The sequence below is a fragment of the Astatotilapia calliptera genome, chromosome 4 (genome assembly GCF_964374335.1).
Source record: "Astatotilapia calliptera chromosome 4, fAstCal68.1, whole genome shotgun sequence".
In the NCBI taxonomy this organism is placed as follows: domain Eukaryota; kingdom Metazoa; phylum Chordata; class Actinopteri; order Cichliformes; family Cichlidae; genus Astatotilapia; species Astatotilapia calliptera.
The window spans coordinates 16,482,434-16,504,683 of record NC_137425.1 but is presented as its reverse complement, the minus strand read 5'-3'; the positions used below and the strand labels follow the sequence as shown (position 1 = coordinate 16,504,683).

At 41.3% G+C, this 22,250-nt stretch overlaps 2 protein-coding genes and 1 long non-coding RNA gene across 12 annotated transcripts in view; 1 reads left to right on the top strand and 2 right to left on the bottom strand.

Annotated features, from left to right (window-relative positions):
- Nucleotides 1-5,402, bottom strand: part of cep112 (centrosomal protein 112) — a 130,338-nt gene extending 124,936 nt beyond the window's left edge. For 7 of the 9 annotated variants that reach the window (XM_026165045.2, XM_080300897.1, XM_080300901.1 and 4 more), the window contains exons 1-4: nt 5,135-5,325; nt 4,792-4,897; nt 3,768-3,958; nt 3,375-3,538 (exon numbers count right to left, since the gene is read on the bottom strand). In XM_026165045.2, coding sequence (XP_026020830.1) covers nt 3,375-3,538; nt 3,768-3,958; nt 4,792-4,891 — 455 coding nt within the window. In that variant the 5' untranslated portion in view covers nt 4,892-4,897; nt 5,135-5,325. Of the gene's footprint in view, nt 1-3,374; nt 3,539-3,767; nt 3,959-4,791; nt 4,898-5,134 lie in introns of all 9 variants that reach the window. The other 2 variants (XM_026165044.2, XM_026165048.2) reach the window with 1 other exon arrangement.
- Nucleotides 5,403-6,218: 816 nt separating this feature from the next.
- On the bottom strand, nt 6,219-8,843 carry LOC113020817 (uncharacterized). Its single transcript, XR_003272237.2, has 4 exons — nt 8,705-8,843; nt 8,563-8,618; nt 8,255-8,488; nt 6,219-6,434 (listed from the first exon to the last, which is right to left on the bottom strand). It is a non-coding gene; the product is annotated as an uncharacterized LOC113020817 (long non-coding RNA).
- The window catches only part of prkcab (protein kinase C, alpha, b), a 117,928-nt gene continuing 102,053 nt past the window's right edge, over nt 6,376-22,250 (top strand). For both annotated transcript variants that reach the window (XM_026165054.2, XM_026165053.2), the window contains exons 1-2: nt 6,376-6,713; nt 6,907-6,938. In XM_026165054.2, coding sequence (XP_026020839.1) covers nt 6,547-6,713; nt 6,907-6,938 — 199 coding nt within the window. In that variant the 5' untranslated portion in view covers nt 6,376-6,546. The remainder of the gene's footprint in view (nt 6,714-6,906; nt 6,939-22,250) is intronic.

Sequence of the window (22,250 nt, the reverse complement as noted above, 5' to 3'; positions counted from 1 at the left end):
TTATAGAGAATTAAATTCAAAAGGAGAAACAGGAGGAAGAGCTTACCAATCATGCAGTAACATGCCATCATCCTACTATACATACCAATTATTGTTTGAACTCTCATTTCATAGAAAACAAAGGACATGATTGCCAGGATGTCTCGCTGCCTTTTTAATAAGCAACTGAACTTTTCAAGAGATAAAAGATATTATATTTTATATGCAAATGAGTTTGTCTTTTTGTTTGTTTCCCACTGAATCAGATTCTGCTCATTTATCAAATGAGGAAGCAGCTTGCCAGCTTAATGCAAACAGTTCTTTAATGCATCAAAAGCACTGTCAAAAACACTTAAGATCTGTCTCACAGCAACTTTCTTTCAGTGAGACAATATTTATATTGTCTCAATATACACTTGGTAATTTACATAGCAGCTTCCTGCTATAGAGAAAAAAAAATCCTTAACCACTTAGACGCTGTTATCTGTGTTAGGAGACACTGCAGTGAAGCTGCAAATTATTCACTGATAAACCTGTGAAATACATCAGAAAATACGTTCAGCTTCAAACGCTAGCCCTATCTGTTTGTATGCACTTTCTATATGCTGGTCAGTCAGATCACTGAATTAATTTCCATTCATACTAGCCTGATCATGTATCACTCCAGACAGGAAGCAGATCAAAACTGAGGGGTTTTAAAAATCTGTATTGTATTTAGAGAAACCTACAAAGCAGACTGACAGCTCTTCATTGTGTCGTACTGCAAATTATACACTGAACAAAAAAAAGGAATAAATAAGCCTAGCTGATGTAGGGGAGGTCACAATTTACCACAACCGAAGCCAAGACTAGACTAGAACCAAGAACCCACTTAAGAAATAGACCATGTAAAACTGATCAACATCAGTCTTTAAAAAAAAAAAACCCAATACCCAATAAGAACTATAATGGGATGCCCATGCATGATAATATAGGCAGAGATCATAATCACTAACTCCTGATGCACACACAGGCCTTTTATTTTGGAAGCAAGCCTGAAATATGACAGAAACCGCTCAGTTCAGAAAAGAGAAACAACAGTTACCCCTAGCAGGCGTTTAAGGGGAAAATGTTAAGGTACTTAAGCCAGGCAACACCCACAATTGCTGTGCAAGCCATTTTGCAACCTACTACCATCCCTGCTCCACCTTTCATTCTCAGGCAGTGTTGTATCTGTTCCCATTGATGCCTGTTCTGTTCTGTGTTGTCAGTCTTGCTGCGGCTCTCCTCACTACAAGATTTCCATGCAGGGAGACAGATGCCTTCCTGGGCCCAGAAAGCCCCACAGCCATGCCACCAAAAATAAATTAACAGATGGAAATATCAGCTTAAAACAAAAAAACAAACAAAAAAAGTGTAGGTGTCCCGAATGAAAGAAAGTAAACCATGAAAATGCATAAAAAATAACTTTAAAAAATGTTTTAAGGAATCCTTAAAATATACATATACTCCAATTATACATTATACATCAGGGGTCAGCAACCCTGGGCACGCGTGCCACAGTTGGCACGCGAAGGGTTAACTGATGGCACGACCATAGCTGGACTGGCCACCGATGATTTTTTTTTTTTTTTTGTAACGGTATAAACAATAAAAGATGGTGGATTGGCCAGATGCTGGCAGATGTGTAAAAATAACTCAGTTGTTTGGTGGTGGCTATGGCGGAGCTGCCACAAGAGGCCAGGTGGATGAGGGAAAGGTGAGGCAGGAGGAGGAGGAGAGACCCGAGGCGGCCACCGGTCCGAGTGTCAGGTGAACTGAACTTCAGGTAAGAAGTTATGACCTGCAGTCTATCTGGGTCAGATATAAACCAAGTTTAGGTGGAGTTTATTTTCGTTGTGCTGAGTTTTTACAATCAGTTACAATAACTCGTAAGGCGTACTAGCTAGCATCACGGAGTTTCTATACAGCTGGGTGAATGCTATGATTTTACTGATAGTGAACTTTATTTTATTCATAAGGTTAGTTAGTAGAGTTGCCAACCGTGCTGTAAAAATGGAATCGTCCCGTATTCAGAGAAAATATCACGCGTTTTGTATTGAGCTGAAAAGGAACACAGTTTGTCCCGTACTTCAGCTAGAATGGAAAAGACACAAAGCTGGATTTATTCTGCTTTTTTACGGTGTCAGCTGCCTCTTCTTCTCTCATTCAATCTTGAAACTGATCAATGATCAGCTGATCGGTATTTCTGACGCAAGTCCCGTTTCTCCTTTGTTTATCGCCCACTTTGCGCCAGAAAGAGGAAACCAGCAGATGCCGCACTAAACAACAACAGCACGTTTAAGCTTGATCAGCTGTTGTTAGAATGTATTTAATACTAATTTCTAGTATCGGCTGATGTTTGCTGCAAACACAGCTGTAAAAGCTGCTGGTCATGATATCGGTTTGGATATGTGGTCAGAGGGAAACATGAAGATGAAACCAGGAGATGTCCTTACTGAATCATCAGAGCTGAACAGGTGATGGAGAAACAGGTTTACCTTTTAGGTGGCATGAATGAGTTGAAGGGAAGTTATGAACCGTTTCTGAGAGACAAATAACACCAGGATCCTTTTTTATGTAGCTGACAGCTGGTAACTGTGCAGGGGCGGGTCTAGCAAAGTTTTGCCAGGGGGGCCACGTAGCGCATTAACAGGGAAAGGGGGGCACAAAGAAATACTTTTCTTTCTTATTCTCATTTAAAATGTCTAGCTTTTATTAAATAATTATCTGAACTTACAACCAAAGTTTGTTATCTGATGTACAACGTATAGAAATTATACATATGTCAACAAGACAGTGTAAATCACTGTCACAACAGCATTTGTTTTTATTCAAAGGCTTTATGGCTTTTCCTATAATACCTGGTGGGCCGGTCTTTAGTCAAAATGCCCGGGCTGATGTTTTTGTCCCAGTCCAGCCCTGGGCACGACATGCAGTGAATTAATCTGAGAGGGTGCATTAAAAAATAAATGGCCGGGCCAGCGGTGCACATCGCAAATTAGCTCGCATAGACACATTAGTTGTGCCGCGTCTTAATGATGGTATCTTAGCTAACAACCCCAACTACCAGATTCAACTTGTAATTGGCTAAAAATCACTTAGCCTAGTGGTGAGAGGGACGTTGATAGCTGGCAGTTTTTTTCAAGCGATGTTGAAATTTCCACATTCCGACACTTCAAATGCTTCAGGAGCTCTCCGCTCAGCGCAGTAACTGTTAATATAGAGCGTTATTAAATTTATTGCTAATTGCTAATATGGCACATTGACTTCTGAGGAAATTTTAGATGGCACTCGTCACCAAAAAGGTTGCCTACCCCTGTTATACATATACTCCAACACAATTAGACCTTGTAGGTCATCTTCATTGACAATACCTGTGATGATCTTTAACAGGTGTAGAACTGGGTTTGTCCTTAAACAGATCCATTGTTAAACTGTCATCAGAACAGCCACTCAGCTCCCCCGTCACCCAGTCGGGCAGGCTTCTAACACCGTGCTCCACACTCAGGCTGCTCAGTGGCTCATCAAAGTAGATGGACTAGAAATTAAAATTAAGTACAAGGTTCAGAAGATGAAGGTTCGGTTGGCTAGTTATAAACTCTCTGTTTAAACAATCCACTGCAATAGTGCATATAAAGTACCAGTCAAAGGTTTGGACACACTCACTCGTTGAAATGAATGGGTGACAGTTTTCAAACTTTCTGAAGTGGTTAAAACCAGTTGTCAGCACAGGAAAATATACGACTTGTTGAAGCAATAACTCTTACCATGTATGTAGGAAGTGTTTTAAGGCTTCCTGGCTCTGGTTTGCTGGTGAAAGGCCCATCCAGGACCCCTCTTTTGAGCATCTGAAGGAGCAAACGGGCATACATGTTGCGGTTCTTGCGACCAATCAGACCTGAACCACATGTGGCTGGGTCGCACAGCTTCTTTATCCATTGGGCACAGCGCTGACGCTCTGAGAAGACAAGGAGAGAAAGGATCACTAACCATGATGTAATAACTTTTTTTTTTGCAATAGCGTTTATACATCACTATTATATTTAATCATTAGTAATTATTCAACTTTGGCTCTCTCTCATTGCTTGCCTTTTGTCCTGTCTCTCGTCTTTCCCTTCAACCCCCAACTAGTTGCAGCTGGAGGCATCGTTCTTTTAAAAGGGAGGTTTTCCTTCCCACTACCAAGTGCTTGCTCACAGGGGACGGCTGATTGTTGGGGTTTCTTTTTTATATTGTAAGTCTTTTATATTACCATGTAAGCACCTTGAGGTGACTGCTGATATTAATTAGTGATGCATAAATAAAATGGAATTGAAAACTGAATGACATGACTAACATATCAGATACAGGGTAGTGTGGAGGCTATAGCCATTCACAGCTGTCATTCGGTGCAAATTCACAACAACAAAAGCGGGTTACGGGTTGTTAGTCTAGGGCTGTTTGTACTTGGGGTGACTGTGGCTCAGATATTATAAGCAGATTGTCTGGCGAGCTGATGGTAACTCTGTCATTCCACAGGTCGAAGACTCCTTGGAAGAAAAACTCAACCCTAGCTTTTACCTATGTCTAAATGCTTAAAGCATTCACACACATTCACACTCGTATGGATGCTTTAAAGCATTTAGACATAGATAAAAGCCCTGTATGACCGTGTGTGTTATTGGGTGACTGAGACTTGTAGTTGTAAGCACTTTGAGCAGAATTAAATTCAGAAGAATGACTATTCAAGTACCAATCCATTTACCATTTAAACCCGGTTTGAAGCGTAATGCATAGGCAATAACGGCTCACCTGTCTTGCTTGGGTGTTTGAGGACATATGGCTTCATGTCCAGCAGAAAATGGTCAAACTCAGTGTCCAGTCTCTCCGATGACAGCTCATATTTGCTCATGGTGATCTATAAGAAGTATGCAAGTGAAAAAAGACACTAACAACGAGTACGCTGTGCTGCTTTGTTGACAAACACTACATATATTAACATTAGTTAAACAGTGATCCAAAGCGGAAACCTTACGACACATGGCAGCATGCTAACATTAACTAAAATAACCAGCATATTTAAAAAACCGAAACTCTAATTATTAGCTACTTGACTGGGACTCGAGCAGTGCATTAGCAAACATGTTGCAAATACCGTTAGCCGAGCTAAAGCGAGCAAACGTAACGCTCGTCCTTTCCTCTCTTACGGTTTCGTTTGGCTTTCACGAGCAGAACGAGAACGCGCTAAAACAGGGCACACTGTTTAGTGAACATGTAAAAACTTAACCAAAAAGCGGCGTCCCCTGAGCACTGATTCCGCCGCTCAAAACGGTTCAAAACTTTAGCGTCCTCCAGCTACGCAACATCCGTTTTCCGCAGACATGCAGCGTCTCCATGTTGCCATAGAAACACGTCTCCTTTGCGTCCGTAAACGTACGTAAGTATGTGTACATATTTGTCCCTGGCATTTTACAGCTTAATAAGTTTATTCAATCATTTATATGCAGCTCGTGGTCTCTGGTTTGCTCACACCTTTATTTTCCAGCTTGTTTTAAGATACGTCTATAAAGTCTATTCTTAAAGGAGATTTTTGCCTGTGGCATGAATGAATGAATATATATATATCTATATATATATATATAGATATACATATATCTATATATATATATATACATATATCTATATATATATATATATATATATATATATATATATATATATATATATATATATATATATATATATATATATATATATATATATATATATATATATCTCAGGCCGAGTGGTATCAAATGCAGTCAAATCTTTCTGCACTGTAGCCACGGATGTATCAGATCTAGCTCAAGTCCACACGATGGCGCTAAACGCCCGCAGTTTTATTTGCATTCAGTAAGTGATGGACGTTTCCTTCAAGTGATCCTCGTATGTTTTTCTTACTCCAGTGTAAAAAGGAGCAGAATAGTAAAGCCATTTCCTAGCTTTTTTTCTTTTCTTTTGTTTTTATTTAGCACTGGTGAAACTTTTCAGAATCCCAGCTGATGGTATAGAGTCGTTTTTAACAAGTACAGCAAATAAGGAAATAGTTGGGTGCTTACAGAAAATCGAATCCATAGAGAGTGCACTTTGCGCATTCTTTTAGGGATAATTAAATATAGTTGACCCATTCTGATGTACCATTAGTGAGCATATGTTTTTACTTTGCTAGAAAATAAAATTGTCTTCCAACACATAAAAAATACACCTTTTGCTTCTTTAATTTCTTTGCATATATTATGCAAGAATCGCCTCTGATTAATCGTGCGCTGAACTTGGAGTGAAATATTCCCACGGTACGTGAAGGCGGGCTTCTCCGACGTCACTCCGAATGAAAAAGAAGCGCTCAGCTGTGGTCCAGGCAGAGGGAAGGCGTGCGGTCCGTCTACAGCAGGCAAAGCTCCAGCACTTGTCCAGAGCTGTGAAGAGACAGGGATAATCACTCAAAAGAAATCGGTCGGGACAACACAAACTTGATTGTGTAGTTTTTGTTTTTAATTTGGGGTTTTTCCTCCTCCCCCTTCCCCAATTATGGCTGACCATCTTTTACATTATAATGATTCAGCTGGGGTTGGGAACAGATTCGCCCGCAAAGGTGCTTTGCGGCAGAAAAACGTGCATGAAGTGAAAAATCACAAGTTTACTGCGAGATTTTTCAAGCAGCCGACGTTCTGCAGTCACTGTACAGACTTCATTTGGTAAGTGTCACTCATGCACACACACAGCGTAATATCCTCGGTCACTGCCATTTGCAGTGTTCAAGTTTAAATGTACCTGTGGCATTTTGTAGTCAAGCTTTCATCGAATTGAATGCATGTCATTAACTAGTTTTAATCAATATGGAATAAAGTGAATCCAACTTGCTTAGCTTTCCCCGTCTTTTTGTTGCAGGGGCTTTGGGAAACAAGGATTTCAATGCCAAGGTAAACCACCTGCATGTCTGCACTGATGCATTTTTTGGTGGAGCCATAGACTCAGTATATAGGCACACACCCCTTAACTGACAGTCACAATTTGCCTGAAGAGACAAGTTAAGCGCAATACAGCCACTTTCAGCATTAGCAGTTGCGCAATAGTGATCGTTTGAGGTATAGTAGTATGAAGAGAAATATATATATATATATATATATTTTAATATAAAAACAGCCTGGAAAGTAAACACTTTAAACATAAAAAGGTTTATTTTTGTCAAAGAGCACATCTGCAAGCAAGAAAGCAGAAGTTAGTATTTGCAGATCAGAAACTTTGAACTGTTAGAGTATTTCAAACATTAAACATTTAGTTTTAATATCCTGGACAACCATTTCAATGGTCAGCATTTTCCAAGTTTTGTTTGAAATAAGCACGAGCATATCTTTGAGTGTACTCCCATGCCAAACAGTTCGGCTGATTAGCTCTGTGCAGGCCGTTCGACACCTTCCATGCCATTGGGAGGATAATCCGGAGTGTATCTGGTTTTGCTTTGGACATACCTTCCTCTCTGGTAGCTGCTTCTGGACCGGACAATATATCTTGAAGGATGTGGGTTATGAAAGATCGGTTGATAACCTCTTGACGGAGCCATGACACTCTGGTAAACCTTGACCCTTGAGGGAACCTGGACCCACAGGGGGCTGAACACTGCATTTTGTGGCCGGGGGAGCATCTTATTAAATTTAAGCTTCCTGCCTCCAAAGAACTTCGAAAAAGCAAGAACCCCCCTCCAAGACTGAGAGAAAGGCTGGGCTCGTACGTTACTCGGAGAGGATGGCTTCACTGATGTGAAGGTTTGCCCAGTTGCAGACCCCCTGCTCATGTAATCTGCCATAATCATTAGTGCCAGGACCAGTACTTTGAGGCTGGGAGTTTTCAGAGGGATACCGAAATACTTCCTCAAACACAAGACTGGGTTTCTTTCTTGAACGATAGCTATATCCACTGGAGACTGTGCCGACGTCCTGGCCTGGGTAATCAAAACCTGAATCAGCCACCCCATTACCATTGCTCACTGGTTCAGGCTGCCAGGACTCATAGCTGCGAGGTGCCACAGCCTGAAAGGTTGAGGATGAAGCAGGCTCATAGTATGCAGTTTGACCAGTGCTTGTCGAGAGGGGCATAGTGCTTGCATAAACAAATGACGCAGAGCGAGGCATTACAGCAGCTAATTTGGGCTTTGCTGGGTTAGCTACCTCAGAGCTGGACTTTCAAGGGAATAGGAGTGGCTCATTAAGGTTTACTAGCCCCCATTGTCTTGTCTCACCATTAACAAGTCCCTCTATCTTTGGTGCGATTTGTGGGTTCGCTTGTTTTTGTTGAGTCTGCTGCTGTTTAGTCGAACGTTTGTTATAGCTTTTGTACACAAATCCAGCTTGCTGGTTGTCTGCAGCCTGCTGGTTACCCTGATCCGAGGTCAAAATGTCATCATCTCCATCATCCACTAGGTCACGTGGCTCTGCTTTATTTGGATACATATATCCATATCTATGCCCATAGCCTGTAAAGTGAGAGAAAGTTTATATAGAAATTGCAGAGTTTAGGCTTAATGTCAAAATTGAGAAAAGCAACTACCTTTTATAGTTGGTGAACCACCATTACTATCAAATGGTAAAGAAATACAGGAAACCCTGTAAGATAGCCAGACGATGCCATCAGATTAAAGTCTCATTTAGAGGTAACTGGAATAAATTGTGCTAACATCAACAAAACATACCAGAAAATGAGTCCAAGAGCCATGACTGTTAGCTGAGAAGCAGTAACCTGTACTCCTCAGACAGTATGGCTTAAAGGCAAGCAGATTAGATCTAGGACCTGAGTGCAACCTCTGTCCTGTACAATACATCCCTCTGTGCTACTTTTCTATACCGGCACTCCAGTTCTTCATTAACAAAGACCACTTTCAGCTGCTGCTCACGTGGCAATTAGTGGTCAGGTTGTTAACAGGTGTGGCAGCTGAACAGCACCACCCTCTGTGTGGGTGTCAAACGTCACCCTTGTAAACATGTTTCCAGTGTAGACAGAACTATTCTGATTATTTGGAAAACACTGAACGTCTTTCTTTCTTTTTTTCTTTTTCACTGACCGAGAACTTTGTGTCTCTTGAGTCAGGTTGCAATATATTCCCTGAAATCAACACCCCCGTGGCCCGCCGTCTTTGCCAGTTTTAGATTTCTCTCTTAGATATCCAACACTGTGGCAACAGGGCGATGAAGGAGGGAGACAAAGATATTACAGTAGGAGCAAAGTTTAATAGTTATTACAGGGGTCAAAGAAAACTTAAGTCACCAATTGGGTTGCTTAACAATAAAGAAAATAATACCAGGAGTCGACCAGTGGAGACATCAGCACACTCTGATGTAAGAAGTGCCCAGGCTGCTGTGCACTAAGCAGAGTGGCAATCTCTGCTTAGTGCAGTCATCCAACTATAGTACTAAAGTGTTGTCATGGCTCAATCAGTACCTCGGTGTTTAAGGACCTTATTTCCCAAGGGATTTACTGTAGCAGATGTTATTTTGGTGTAGATTTTACACCAGATGCCCTTCCTGGCAAAAACCCTCCCATTTATCCAGACTTGGGCCCGGCACTGGGAGCACACTAGCTTGTGACCCCTGAGGCTGGGTTTTGTGTCTCTGCCCTGCCTCAAACCATGGATCTTAATCACTGCACCACAGAATCACTTCCAGTACTCTTGGATGTAAATAACATAAGGATGAAAGAGTGGGGGGGAAAAAACGTCTGCAGTGATCAATGATAGAACATTTCATGTCTATTCAGTTAAACTGGCGTGATAATAAAATGAGCTGCGATGAATGGTTAAGTGTACCAACTTTAACATAGTTTTCATCTCATGCATGTGTTGATATTTTTGCACCAAACTTACTGAGTCATTTTGCAGAGTCATGCAAGAAGATCTGCATGCTCCTTGTCCTACATCTGCACAGCCACGCCTGACCTTTACATTTTCTAATCACTAACTCAGACGTCCCATTCCATTTTAAGAGGCTATAGTAGATGGGAATGTTATGTGCATGAACATTCATATATATACATGGCGTGCACGGGCTGAGCTGTCTGCTTGCAGTGCTAATTGTCAGTGAGGAGTGAATGCATCTTGGAGGAGGCTGACAGAAACACGTTCTCGGATGCAGAAAGACTGTGTTTTTGAAAGTGTCCAAGCGAGACAAGCTTTGCTTTTTGAAAACTAAAAATATGATGGTTATTACGTGGAACAGTAAAATGGACAGTTGAGATACATTTTTGTTCAAATATTGATTCCTTTAAGCTTTAAATCGAGGCACGAGTTCTTTTTTTCTCCCTTTGGTAGTGCAGACTCATGCACAGAGCTCCAGAAGGGAATCTCTGTGGAGCTGTTTCTCTGAGGCAGGCATGTAAAGTCACATACTTGTGCTCCTACAACACTGGCAGTCATTGTGATGCTCGTATCTATGCTGGCTAAAGGTGACATGTGTTACTGACATAGCACTCAGCCTCTGAGAGTTAATGGAAAGGTGATGTAGCAGAACTCCTGGAATCCTTCATCTTTATCCTTTTCCCAGCGTGGCTGATAGTTTATGATTTCATAGGCGCAGGCAGATTAACGGCTGCCTAGAGCTTCCAGATAACATTTTTTTTCTTAATAATTCTCCTGTGATTACCCATCCTTACCACACAGTGGCAAATCCTGTCAAAGTATGGTTATGGCAAAATAAATGTTTTTATTACTGAAGTGATCTGTGTAGGTGTGGGACTAAACCCCTGCAGCTCCCAGTGTGGTGACTGTTTATTGCTAAGCATAACAAAGGTAATGTTGTTTGAGGTTATCGCGCAATGCATTTTTTTTTTTTCATTTCATTAATGCAGAATGAATCACTCATAAAAAGATTATAAGTGATACCTTTTTTGCTGAGCAACCTCGTATCTACTTGTGTTTTCCTGAACACGCACGTTCACTGTAACCTACTTTATTTAAGGCCACCATAGGAACACTCAGGATGTGACTCACCTAAAACACCTTGTTATTTACAAAGCGCTCTTTACGATGCGCTGTACAGGGCAGTGGTTAGTGTACGTGGAAAATGCTGTGATGGAGAAACATCAGCAGTGATACATCCTGTCAGATGGGCGCGCTGAGTTAAATTCGGCACACCAACACCATTATACACTCAACCTAGACGTCACTACCCCGTACCTTCTCTCCCTCTCCTGTTGTGCCCATTTGTGTTTACGTATTCCCATTCTATTTTTTTCATAAATTTATTGTGTTGGGGGGAAAAAAACTGATTTTGGCAGAATGTAATATACATGAACTGGCCACTTCATTAGTTACACCTTGCTATTAGTGAGTTGGTTTGACCTTGACAGCTTCGTAGTTTTCATGTGGCTTAGATTTAAGGTGCCTGAAACATTCCTCAGAGATTTTGGTCCATATTGATAAGACAGCATCACACGCTGTTGGTGCTCTACTGAATTGAGATCTGGTGGCTGTGGAAGCCATTGGTGTACAGTGAACTCACTGTCATGTTCAGTTAATCAGTTTGAGATAACTTGATGAGTTGCTGTGTGACATATTGCTTGCTGGAAGCAACCATCAGAAAATGGGCACACTGTGGTCATAAAAGGAAGGATATGATCTGCAGTAAAACTCATTAGGATGTGGTGTTTAAACGATACTCAATTGGCACTAAGGGGCTCAGAGCATGCCGAGAAAATACCCCCACCCTATTAAACCACCACCAATCTGAAGTAAGGATGAATCCATGCTTACATGTTACTTGCACCAAATCTGACCCTACCATCTGAATGTTACAGCAGAAATTAAGACTCATCAAACCAGGCAGCGTTTTTCTAACCTTCCATATTGTCCAATTTTGTGCCCATGTGACTTGTAGCCTTAGTTTCCTGTCCTCAGCTGACAGGAGTGACGCTCAGTGTGGTCTTCTGTTGCTGTAGCCCAAATCTGCTTCAAGGTGTGATGTGTTGTGCGTTGCTCTTCTGCATTCTTTGGTTGTAACGAGTGATTATTTGAGTTACCGTTGCCTTCCTATCAGCTTGAAGCAGTCTAGCCATTCTCTTCTGACCTCTGACACGAACAATGAATTTTCACCCAGAGAACTTCCACTCACTCATATTCATATTCTTTCTTTTTCCATCATTCTCTGTAAAACGCTAGAGATGGTTTTATGGGGAAATCCCTGCACATCAGCAGTTTCTGAAATACTCAGGCCATGCCAATTTCACCTCAGTCACCTTTCACTCAAATTGTGTTCACTTAAATCACCTTGCTTTTCCATTCGGATGATCAGTTTGAACTTCAGCAGGTCCTCTCGACTTACACTGAGTTACTGGCATGTGACGGGCTGATTAAATATTTGCTTAAACAAGCAGTTGAACAGTCACTAGGTGTCTAATAACGTGGCCAGTGAGCGTATGTATCTGAGTATACTCCGGTAAATATTGTATCCACAAGTAATGCTAAAGATAAAACCAAATGCAATCTCAATTACTTTTTTGGGACAGTATGCTGCGCCTATGCGTGTTCTCAGATTTTGAGTTAAAGTATATATATAATATATAAAGCGTGTCTATTATTAGTTTCTTTGTACTGTTCTTCCTTATTTACCCTTATACAATGTTCTCTGCTGCTACTTATATATAGAAAACACTGTTTGTGCCTACGGCAAACACACAGCTGAGATTATGCTTTAGTCACAGGTCACACACGTTCTTTACCCCAGATGGTAAAAATTGCATTTATGCATCAAGGGAATTAATCAGATAAAGCTGCAGAGTGAAAACCAGCTGTCTTGTTTAAAGTATGATCTGGTCCATTTAACATATTCAGTAATGTGAGTGCACTTGTTGATAGATAATGCAGAAATACATAAGAGGCTGTTTTGCTGCATTAGTGCATAACATACAAGCGGACGGGCGTTGGAAATGACGTGACGAATGTTTGTGCGTCTGCTTGGATTGAAAAAAATGTATTAAACATGAAGACATCAGCATCAAAATGTGACTTGGACACAGCCCCGATGTCTCGGTGTTAAACAGTTTCTTCTGTTCCCTGAACTTTCCAACACGAGATCGTCTCATTGAAAGCGGTCCTCTGTGTGAGCGAGTGTGCATCAGCTTGTTGGATCACTTGCCACCGTGGCGCAGGCTCTGCTATCCCTTCTTGCCTCCCCCCCCCCCCCCCCCCCCCCCCACCTACTCCTCATCCTTTGAAGTCGTGGAAATGACTGTGCCATCTGGAGAGTTGAGGAGCCATGTTTGGAAGGAGAGCACCATGTCTGGACAGGCAGTTGGAAGAAGAAGAAAAAGAGAAAGAAGCGGTAACAGTGTAGAAAGGGTGGAAGGACGCTAAAAAGGAGGCAAAGGTGAAGGCATAAGTGCAACACTAAATAAACACAGGAAGATGTGTAATTGTATGGAAGTGTGAGGGTGAAGAGATGGTTAAGTCAAAGAGGCCCTTTACACATTTTGGCTTCTTGCTGTTGAGCTTTGGCAACGATAGAGCAAACAGTGTGACTACTCAGAGCAGATGAAAGGGAGCAGAGCGAAAACAGGGGTGCACAATATGTCTGCGCGGTGACTGACTGTAGCCTGCGGCCAAGTTACATCCAAGTAGCGCTGTCTCAAGTGCAGAAGTTGTTATTAATTAACAACATACTACCTGTTCTAGCTGATATTGCAGCAGGTGTTGTGAGTGGAAATTATATATCCTTTCATTTTAAATTGTTTTGACAATTTGCATCCACGGAGTTGTAGGAAAGTGTGCACAGCTACTTTGTCTTTGTTGTTAGATCAAGAAATGGCAAATTAACATTTAGCACAATCATACTGTTAGAAATGTGACAAATATCAGTCAGATACCTCCCAGATACCAGTACTACTACTTTAGCAATCCCTTAGGCAACATGTTTACATGAGTTTTATGTAAATTTTAGATTCATTTGAATGACATATTTTAACATAATTAATATAATAAGCTTCATTTAACGCATATTTATCAAGTACCTAATAAGTAATGTTATGTATTTTAAAAAATCTGATCAATGATCTTGCATTGATTGTCCACCAGAGCGCCCCCTGGTGGACAATCAATGCAAGATCAACACTCGTGTCATAGTTGGGGTGAGATTTCTCCAATATCTTCTTTATTTTTTTTCACTTTTCATTCATTCATTAGTCTTTATGAATGCCACTACCAACAGCTAATATCAAATGGCTAATATCAGCTGATTGTATTGGCATGCTGGTAAACCAATCAGGCTCTGCAACCATCCACCTACATGCCTTCTTTGTTTGAAAGATGACCAAAAACAGTCAACAATAATGATGTGTAAAAAAACATATAACTTTGTATTTAATGTTAAAGTTAGAGTAAACAAAAGAGACGAGTCACGTGTTCTTTGAAATCTTTCCACACATCCTGTTCTTTTTGTGCTTGTCTTTTTTTCCTAAATGATAGAAAGATGCTAAAAATTTGAACCAAGTGTTGTTGGCACTCTTCCTGTAAACTGTTTGGCTATGAGGGGAACTATATCACCTTATGTTTGGTAAACCTGCATTTAACTAGAAAGCAAAGATAGCAAAAGACAAAATTCGAGCTTCATACAAGAGAAAAATGTGTGAGTTTGCCTTAAAAAGTGACTTACGCCTGACCCACAGCTAGATAACTTTGAAGTCATTGTCTGTGCATAAAGCCGGTGTAGCGATTTACACATTCACCTGACAAGGAAAGATCTCCACTTTAAAACAGAAATCACTTTGGGGTTGCGTCAGGATGCAATGCAGAGCTAGCTTCTGAGGTGACCCCTTGTGAATAAGGGAGCAGCTGAAAGCAGCTTTCCGTCTGTGCATAAAGAATTGATTTTATGCATTGATCTCCAAAAGCAACATTCCTCCCATTTATATCCACTGCTTTCCTTAGAAAGGCGTGCATGTTGCTTTGTCTAATCTCCATGTTGTCTGTAGTGCTTTACTTTCATGGTGGTGTCTCCATAATAGCAACCAGTGTGGCTTTTGTTGTGATTGGAATACATTTGCATACCAACTGCATCCAGTTTGCCCACTCTCAGTCCCGACCCGGCGACTGTTTTACTTCTCATCAAGGGATGATATCGTTTTCACTTTGTCAGATGAGCGCACTGGATGTGGGTTCCTCCACTGCTCAGTTGGTACATTTGCTACCCCTGTGGGCGACACGTATGTGTCAGTTAGCAATACGAGGGCCGATATGCCTCCAAAGAGACTGCCGTGATGGTGTAGGTGTAGAGCCAATCAGTTCCTCAGCTCTGAACGGAGCTGTGGACCTCATTAACCAATCAAGGAGCAGAAGCGTGGGGGCGTTGGAACATGACGGAGAGACCTGCGCGGCTCCTGATGGGGAGCCCCAAAACAATAAACATCTTACACAACAGCAGGCTGAGACGCAGCGCTGCTCTTAAGCTGTTGAGATCTGAAGGGGCCTCCTGCCCCACTGTGCTTGGCGTGTGAAGATGGCCTAAATATGTTAATTCATTAAATCATGTTTTGGTTGCTCTACAAACAACACCCAAGCTTTGTTGCTTCACTCTGATATATATATTTTCTTTTTGGAAACATCCCTGTGGGTGTTGTATTTACTCTGTCACATTTGCATGAAATAAAACTGAAAGTTTGGGTCCTTATTTAAGTATTTAGAATTACAAGATGGTGAGGAGTCTCCATTATGAGCTCTCATGAATTCTAAAAAGTTAAGTTGGAAAAAAAAGAAATGCAAAATAAAAAAGAGAAAGAAGTCATTCTGTTGTATATTATACCTTGAGCTATTTGAAAAGAATTTTTTTTTTTTTTTTTTTTTTTCACAGCCAACACTTTTTTTTCCTTTTTGCTCCCAGATGAATAACAAAGTGAAACGCTAAATCAGGGAGAGCATCCAAGTTTCACTTCAAATGTCTGACGAAACTATTTGGCAACCGAAATTTCTCAAGTAGTTCCTTGATTGACATCAAAATCCCACAGCAGGCCTTTCAGTTTCACTTCAAACTTGATTTAAGCCATCGCTTCACAGTTATCAAGCTTGAAGAAAAGAGAGTATCTGCTTGGGGCTAATTAGAATAGTTGAATGTGGAGAAATCACGGAAACATTCTTTTAATATATCAGCGATTTTAAAAAAACCCTCTTTCAGCTCAATGGCATTAATTACACCAAGAGTGGAAGCTTAGCTGGCCTGGATAATTATGTGTAATTCTGTCTCTGCTTCACAGTCAAAAATGCCCAGTCTCCCCCCCACTATTGAATACCGGGTCTCTCTGTTGCCACCGCCCTCCTTCATTTTCCCGCTGTCTGTCTGTCTCCCTTTCCTTTCTCCCACCTTCTCGCTCAACCACTGTAGCAACAAAGTGGGCCATTTCCATTTTGTTATCATGGTAACGGCTCCTCTGGGCAGTGTCGATGTGCGTTTTATGTTATCTGATTGCATCTGCGCTCGATGATTAACCCCCCACCCCTCAGTCTTGTACCGTATATACAAATGATTAAAGCAATGACATGGCAGAGCTTTTCATAAAAAAGGCATCTGTGGTATTTATAGCAAATTTTATAGCAAATTTGCCTTACAGCAAAATGTCACATAGTCAAATAGTATGAATCATATTATCTTAGAGCAGGTAGTGTTTTCAATTTCAGCAGATTTCGCAGTGCTATTTATGGGTTTCAAAGGTCATTAAAGTCTCACACTGTCAAATATACTGGTTGTTACTGTTCTGGGGGGAATTGGTAGCTTGTCAAATTGAATTGTAGGGCCTTAACAGCCATGCCCAGAAGGCTTTTTTAATCTGTGCGCCAGTTAGCACCCCTAAATACAGAGGGTTGTGAGACTTTCTTCTGTTTCACTGTTAAGAGGATTGCCAAAGTGTGCGTTCTAGACAAAGAGCTCTCATTAAAACTCTGCAACATAGAGAGAAGAGGATGAGGAGGAGAGAGGATTGGGAGTGAGAAGGAATAGATGATGACGGGAAAGTGTTTTAAGTTTCAACTTGACTGTGATTCTCCTCCTACAAGGCGGTGATGATGTTTTTTTGATTTGAAGCAGCCACAGTCAAATAGACATTGATTGAATTTGATGAAAATTCTATTAATGCAAACTTTGAACGCAAAATGAAATTAAAGTATGTTCATCAGCCATTAGGTACTCACTAGGTATACCTTGCTAATATCTGTTGGACCCCATTTACCTTAATTCTTCGTGGCACAGATTCAACAAGGTGCTGAAAACATTCCAGAGATTTGACATGATGGCATCACACAGATGCTACAGATTCGTCTGCTGTACATACTGAGAATCTCCTGTTCCAACACATCCCAAAAGGACAGTTTGAGAAACCAGTTTGAGATGATTTGAGCTTTATGACTGCTAAAAGATGGGCACGGTGTGATCATAAAAGGATGGATATGATCTGTAACAATACTCGGGTAGGTTGTAGTGTTTAAATGATGCTTAGTTGGTACTAAAAGGCCCAGAGTGTGCCAAGAAAATAACCCCTACACTGTTACACCATCAGCAGCAGCTTGAACCCCAGGATGGATCCCACTCTTAACTGACAGAAGTGATACCTAGTGTAGTCTTCTGCTGTTGTAGCCCATCTGCTTCAAAGTTCAATTTCTTGTGCATTCAGAGATGATCTTGTGCATACCTTGGTTGTAATGAGTAGTTATTGCCTTCCTATGTGCTTGCATTTTTTTTTGAGTTTATGAAATACTTAGACCAGCCTGTCAACAACTATACTTGTGTGGAATTTGTGCAATGTGATTGGCTGATTGGATATTCATGTTATTGAGCAGTTGAACAAGTTGAAGTGGCAGCTAGTGTATAACAATGCAAAAGTAGTAGAGTAAGGGAGTTCTTTGTCCCTACTCTTGCCAAATGCTTTCCCATAGGGGATCATTGAGATTCTCTCTTTAATGTTTTCTTGTTTTTATACACACATGCACTTATGTGCACACACACGTACAATATTGCTTTGCCAGATTTGTGTTTATTCAATAAATGAGTGCGGGTGTGAGAGACATCTGGTAACCTGCCCTGTGTCATATCTTGTAAAACAGTTTTGATTTACAAGATACATTTTCCATATCTTTTCCCTCATGTTCACTCGCTACTGTAAACTCGTGCCAGATATGGTGTGCCAAGGTTACCATGGTAACAGTGTTTGGCCCTCGCACTGCCTGTGATGTGCCAAATCTCTGTTACGTAGTTTACCCTAGGCAGGCCCTTCCCCGTTTAAAGTCCAGTAACACAAAACTTCTTCCAAGTGATCCTTAAATGATGAGTCAACATTGAAATCACCTCTTCAGCTTCCATTTAACTAATAAAAAGGGGTCTCAGTAGCTTCGACAGTGCCTCCGTGAGTCTGTGCGGCTGGATCGTTGCGAGCTCATCAGACAGTCTAAATCAAGACCTTAATGAGGCGAGGAAATGCCAGACCAGCAGCGCTCGCTGGCCGCACCCTGAAGCACAACAAAAGGAAGGATGTCATTTTCATTTTCAGTACGCTGGCAGACTCCGTGCAGTATTGACCACCGCAACTCCAATATTTCCCCGTTATCAGACTGTCTGAGCAGATCAAGTCACAGTGTTTTGCTTGCATAACACAGTGTCATCTGGTGACATTAAAAAGGGGTCTCTTTGGAGGCTCGGCAGCATTACTCAGCTGAGAGTGGGTAGTTAATTGTCAGGGAGCTGCTTGTGTGTTTTTGCTGAGACACAATGCAGTGTAATAAGATGACACTGTGTTTTAACAAACAAAGGCAAAAGAGCATTGGGAGAGGCCTCGGAGGGAGAAATAATGAAGACACCGAAGACAGAGGATATGCATGATTATGTTTCCCTCTTTTCCTCTTCCTTGTTTTTACTTCCATCCCCCTATTCTTTTCCTCATCTTCTTACAATCTAGTCCTTCCCATTTGGGATGCAAGTTGAGGAGGCAAGAAGGAATCGCAAACATCTGAGGCAACATACATTTGACAATAACAAGTAATTTTCTTGTGTGCACCACCTGGGTCTGTTATGTTCTCTACGGCTATTGTATTATAGCCTCTGTAAGATAAATGAAGCAGTGTTCATAACAGCTCCAGCAGCCATAGTTAGGATTATCTATGAAGGGAAGCTCTTCCTGCAAGCTTTGTGTCTCCTTGAGATGCATTTTAGGAATGGACACATCCTTCTGAGGTCACTTTCCAGGTCACAGGCTGGAGGACAGAAGACAACCAGCACTTCTCACTTCTTCGCTTCACCATCTCACCTCTGTGTGTCTGTAAACGGCAACTGAGAGTGGCAGGAGCAATAGCAGCACTGTGATTTTAATCTTTGTGGCTTCCAGAAATGGCACGGAGAGGAGAGGCAGAAGAGACATCTGACAAGATCCAATAAACGGCTGGCTCGGTGTTGCCACAAACATGCTGATAACGTTCTACCACACTGGCTGAGCATCTGTTACAAAATGACTTTTTCTTTCGCAGTATTGTGCCAGTGTGTAACTCCCCCCCCCCCCCCCCCCCTCAATGACTGGGTTATGCTCATGTGTAACAGCTCAGTCTGTCTTTGCATTCATTTTTAGTTGTTTGACCCATGTACAGATGGACACGGGGCGAGCGCCTATCGGTAAAAGTCCGTTCTTTTATCTCAGCAGTGTTCTTATAAGGTGGAAGATGGCAGCGCGTTAAACCTTCCTTCATTCATAATAGATGCTGCCGCAACGATTTATATAACAGGACACTATCAGTGCAGAACAGAAGACATTTAACCCTATTACTGTGTATAGGGCTTATCTCCCTAAACCATCAATTGCCATGACAGTGTGTTATATGTTTAGTGTCACTTGTTACAATCCGTCTAATGGATCAATAAGGCCACTGTGTATTTGTGTGGATTGTGCAACGCTCAGCAGTCTGTCCTGGACAGAAAGACTTTCCCCGGGGGATTTCAAAGCAGAAGCGTTCATCTTTACGTGTCTCACCACTCCAGCTGTGCTTAATGAATTCTGTGGTGATTACTCCCACGGCTATTTCTGGAATGGTTTTAAGTCAGAGATTTCAGTCTTGACCCACATAAGGTGAGTACAATGTGCACTGCACTCAGGAGGTTTTGGAGCTCAGTGGGTCAGAGTCTTACACCCTGCATGCTTGTGTGCCACTGAAGGTATGAGCACCGAGAAAAGATACGATTTGAATGTAACATCATCACCGCTATTCTTCAATACTGAGAAGACAAACACTCTTTTTACTGTATTTTCTCCATAACTGATGTAACACTGATGTATTTGACTTTTATTGTGACAGCTGTCAGTTAATCATAGTGCTGGTTAATCAGCCCATTATTTTCCTGAATCTTTTCCTTTGGGAACAGCGGGAAAGTTTTAGTCATTTCCACCAGTCTGGAGTAAGATGTTTATGTAATTTTATCAGCCAAGAACAGAAAAAATTAAAACACAATTTAAAGAAAAAAATATGCAGATGAGATGCGTGCAATAGTGTGGCCCATTTTAATCGACGGATAAGTCAAATTAGCAGCATATTTTTACATTAATGCTCTACCAGCTGTCTTTTATTGTTATTTACTGTATCTGATCCTTTTAAAGTTTCTGTGCATAAAGCTAAGCAGGAGAGATGAGAAAGATGCTGATGAAATAGACCTAAAAGACGTGTGTGTGTGTGTGTGTGTGTGTGTGTGTGTGTGTGTGTGTGTGTGTGTGTGTGTGTGTGTGTGTGTGTGTGTGTGTGTGTGTGTGTGTGTGTGTCAGTCAGTCAGTCAGATGGACACATGGGATTTTCCCAGCTTCAGAATAATATTTATGCTATTTCTGTGCAAGGACAAAGATGCAGGAAGACAGGGCAGCAGGGAGAGAGAGGCAGAGGGTTAGAGATTGTGTGCCAGTTTTCTGAAGCGTGTGTTCCTTCTTCCTGCGCCTGCTGTGTGTGCATGTATGTGTGTGTGCGTGAGTGTGTTGGTGTGTATGTGTTTGCGTGTTTGCACAGTTTGAGGGTCACCCAGGAAGAGACTGCAGTGCCGATCTTAGTCATCCTCACACCTCTCCCCTTTTTACCTGACTGTCCATCTGTCCACATATTTACCACCAGAAACAGATTTCCTGCTGGAAGCAAATTCAAGTGAGCAAATTGTACCTTTACATGAGGCTACAGTAAACAGTGAGCAGATAGTGTGTGTGTATGGAAATATTAACGAGTTTAGTCCTGCCTATAAAAGGCAGAAGGCACGGCTGAAAATGGTACGGAGGCTCTACTGTGTTTGAACAAACACACACAAACAAAATGTGTTGTTGATTCCTGTTCAGCTGTGTTGTCCATTTGAACCAGTAAGCATATTCATAAATTATCAGTCTGTCTCAGAGCTCGGACTACTCTTAAATCTGGCCCAATTTGTTTTTGTTTCTTCTCCTACAATATAGTTATAAAAATGCGTAGTATCTATGTAAAGTATGAATCAAGTCCACTGTGCAAATTCGCCACTTTCATGTTTTTGAAAATCAGCATTTGCAATGTACATTCATGTCTATCAACCATCTGTACACCAGCACGGTGGATTTTGGCTAGTTCACGATGACAGCCCTTTTATATGGTAAGGTAAAGACCCTATAACATTAGAAAGAATCTCCAAGAATCACATAACCTTAGTGTTAGATTTACTGTTGGCGTGGAAAGGAAAAACTCCAGCAGAACAGAAACACTGTGGGAGAAAGAGCAAGGGTTTAATAATTACAAATGAGTAAATGTTGTACATATGATAGTAGATATGATACACAGGCCCCATTCACAGAATTAATTGGACAAGCAATTTCATGGCCAGCTGCTTATTTCATTCTTTCAATGGTTAAGACAAATAACAGCAAGGTGCACACTTTGGAGCCTGAACAGTTCTGAAAAATAAATATTTGGAAAGATTTAAACCAAGACTAGCCTGTACCAGAATGATGGGAAGAGAAAAGTGTGTAGAGAGAATCTGAAGCATCTGCCAGACATTGTGGAGGCAATGTTATGTATGGCTTGCCAGTAGTGTTTATGTTTGATGCGACTGTTGATAGAAGTAACAAGATGAATTCTGAACTGTACATGGCTATATTCTCTGATTAGATTCAGCCAAATACTGCGAAACTGCATCCATATGGATAATAACTTTTGGGACTCTTGGCATTCTCTCTTGTGAAACTCTTGAGTGAAACCCAAGACTTTCACTCTTGATGAGAGCATCTCAAGGGTG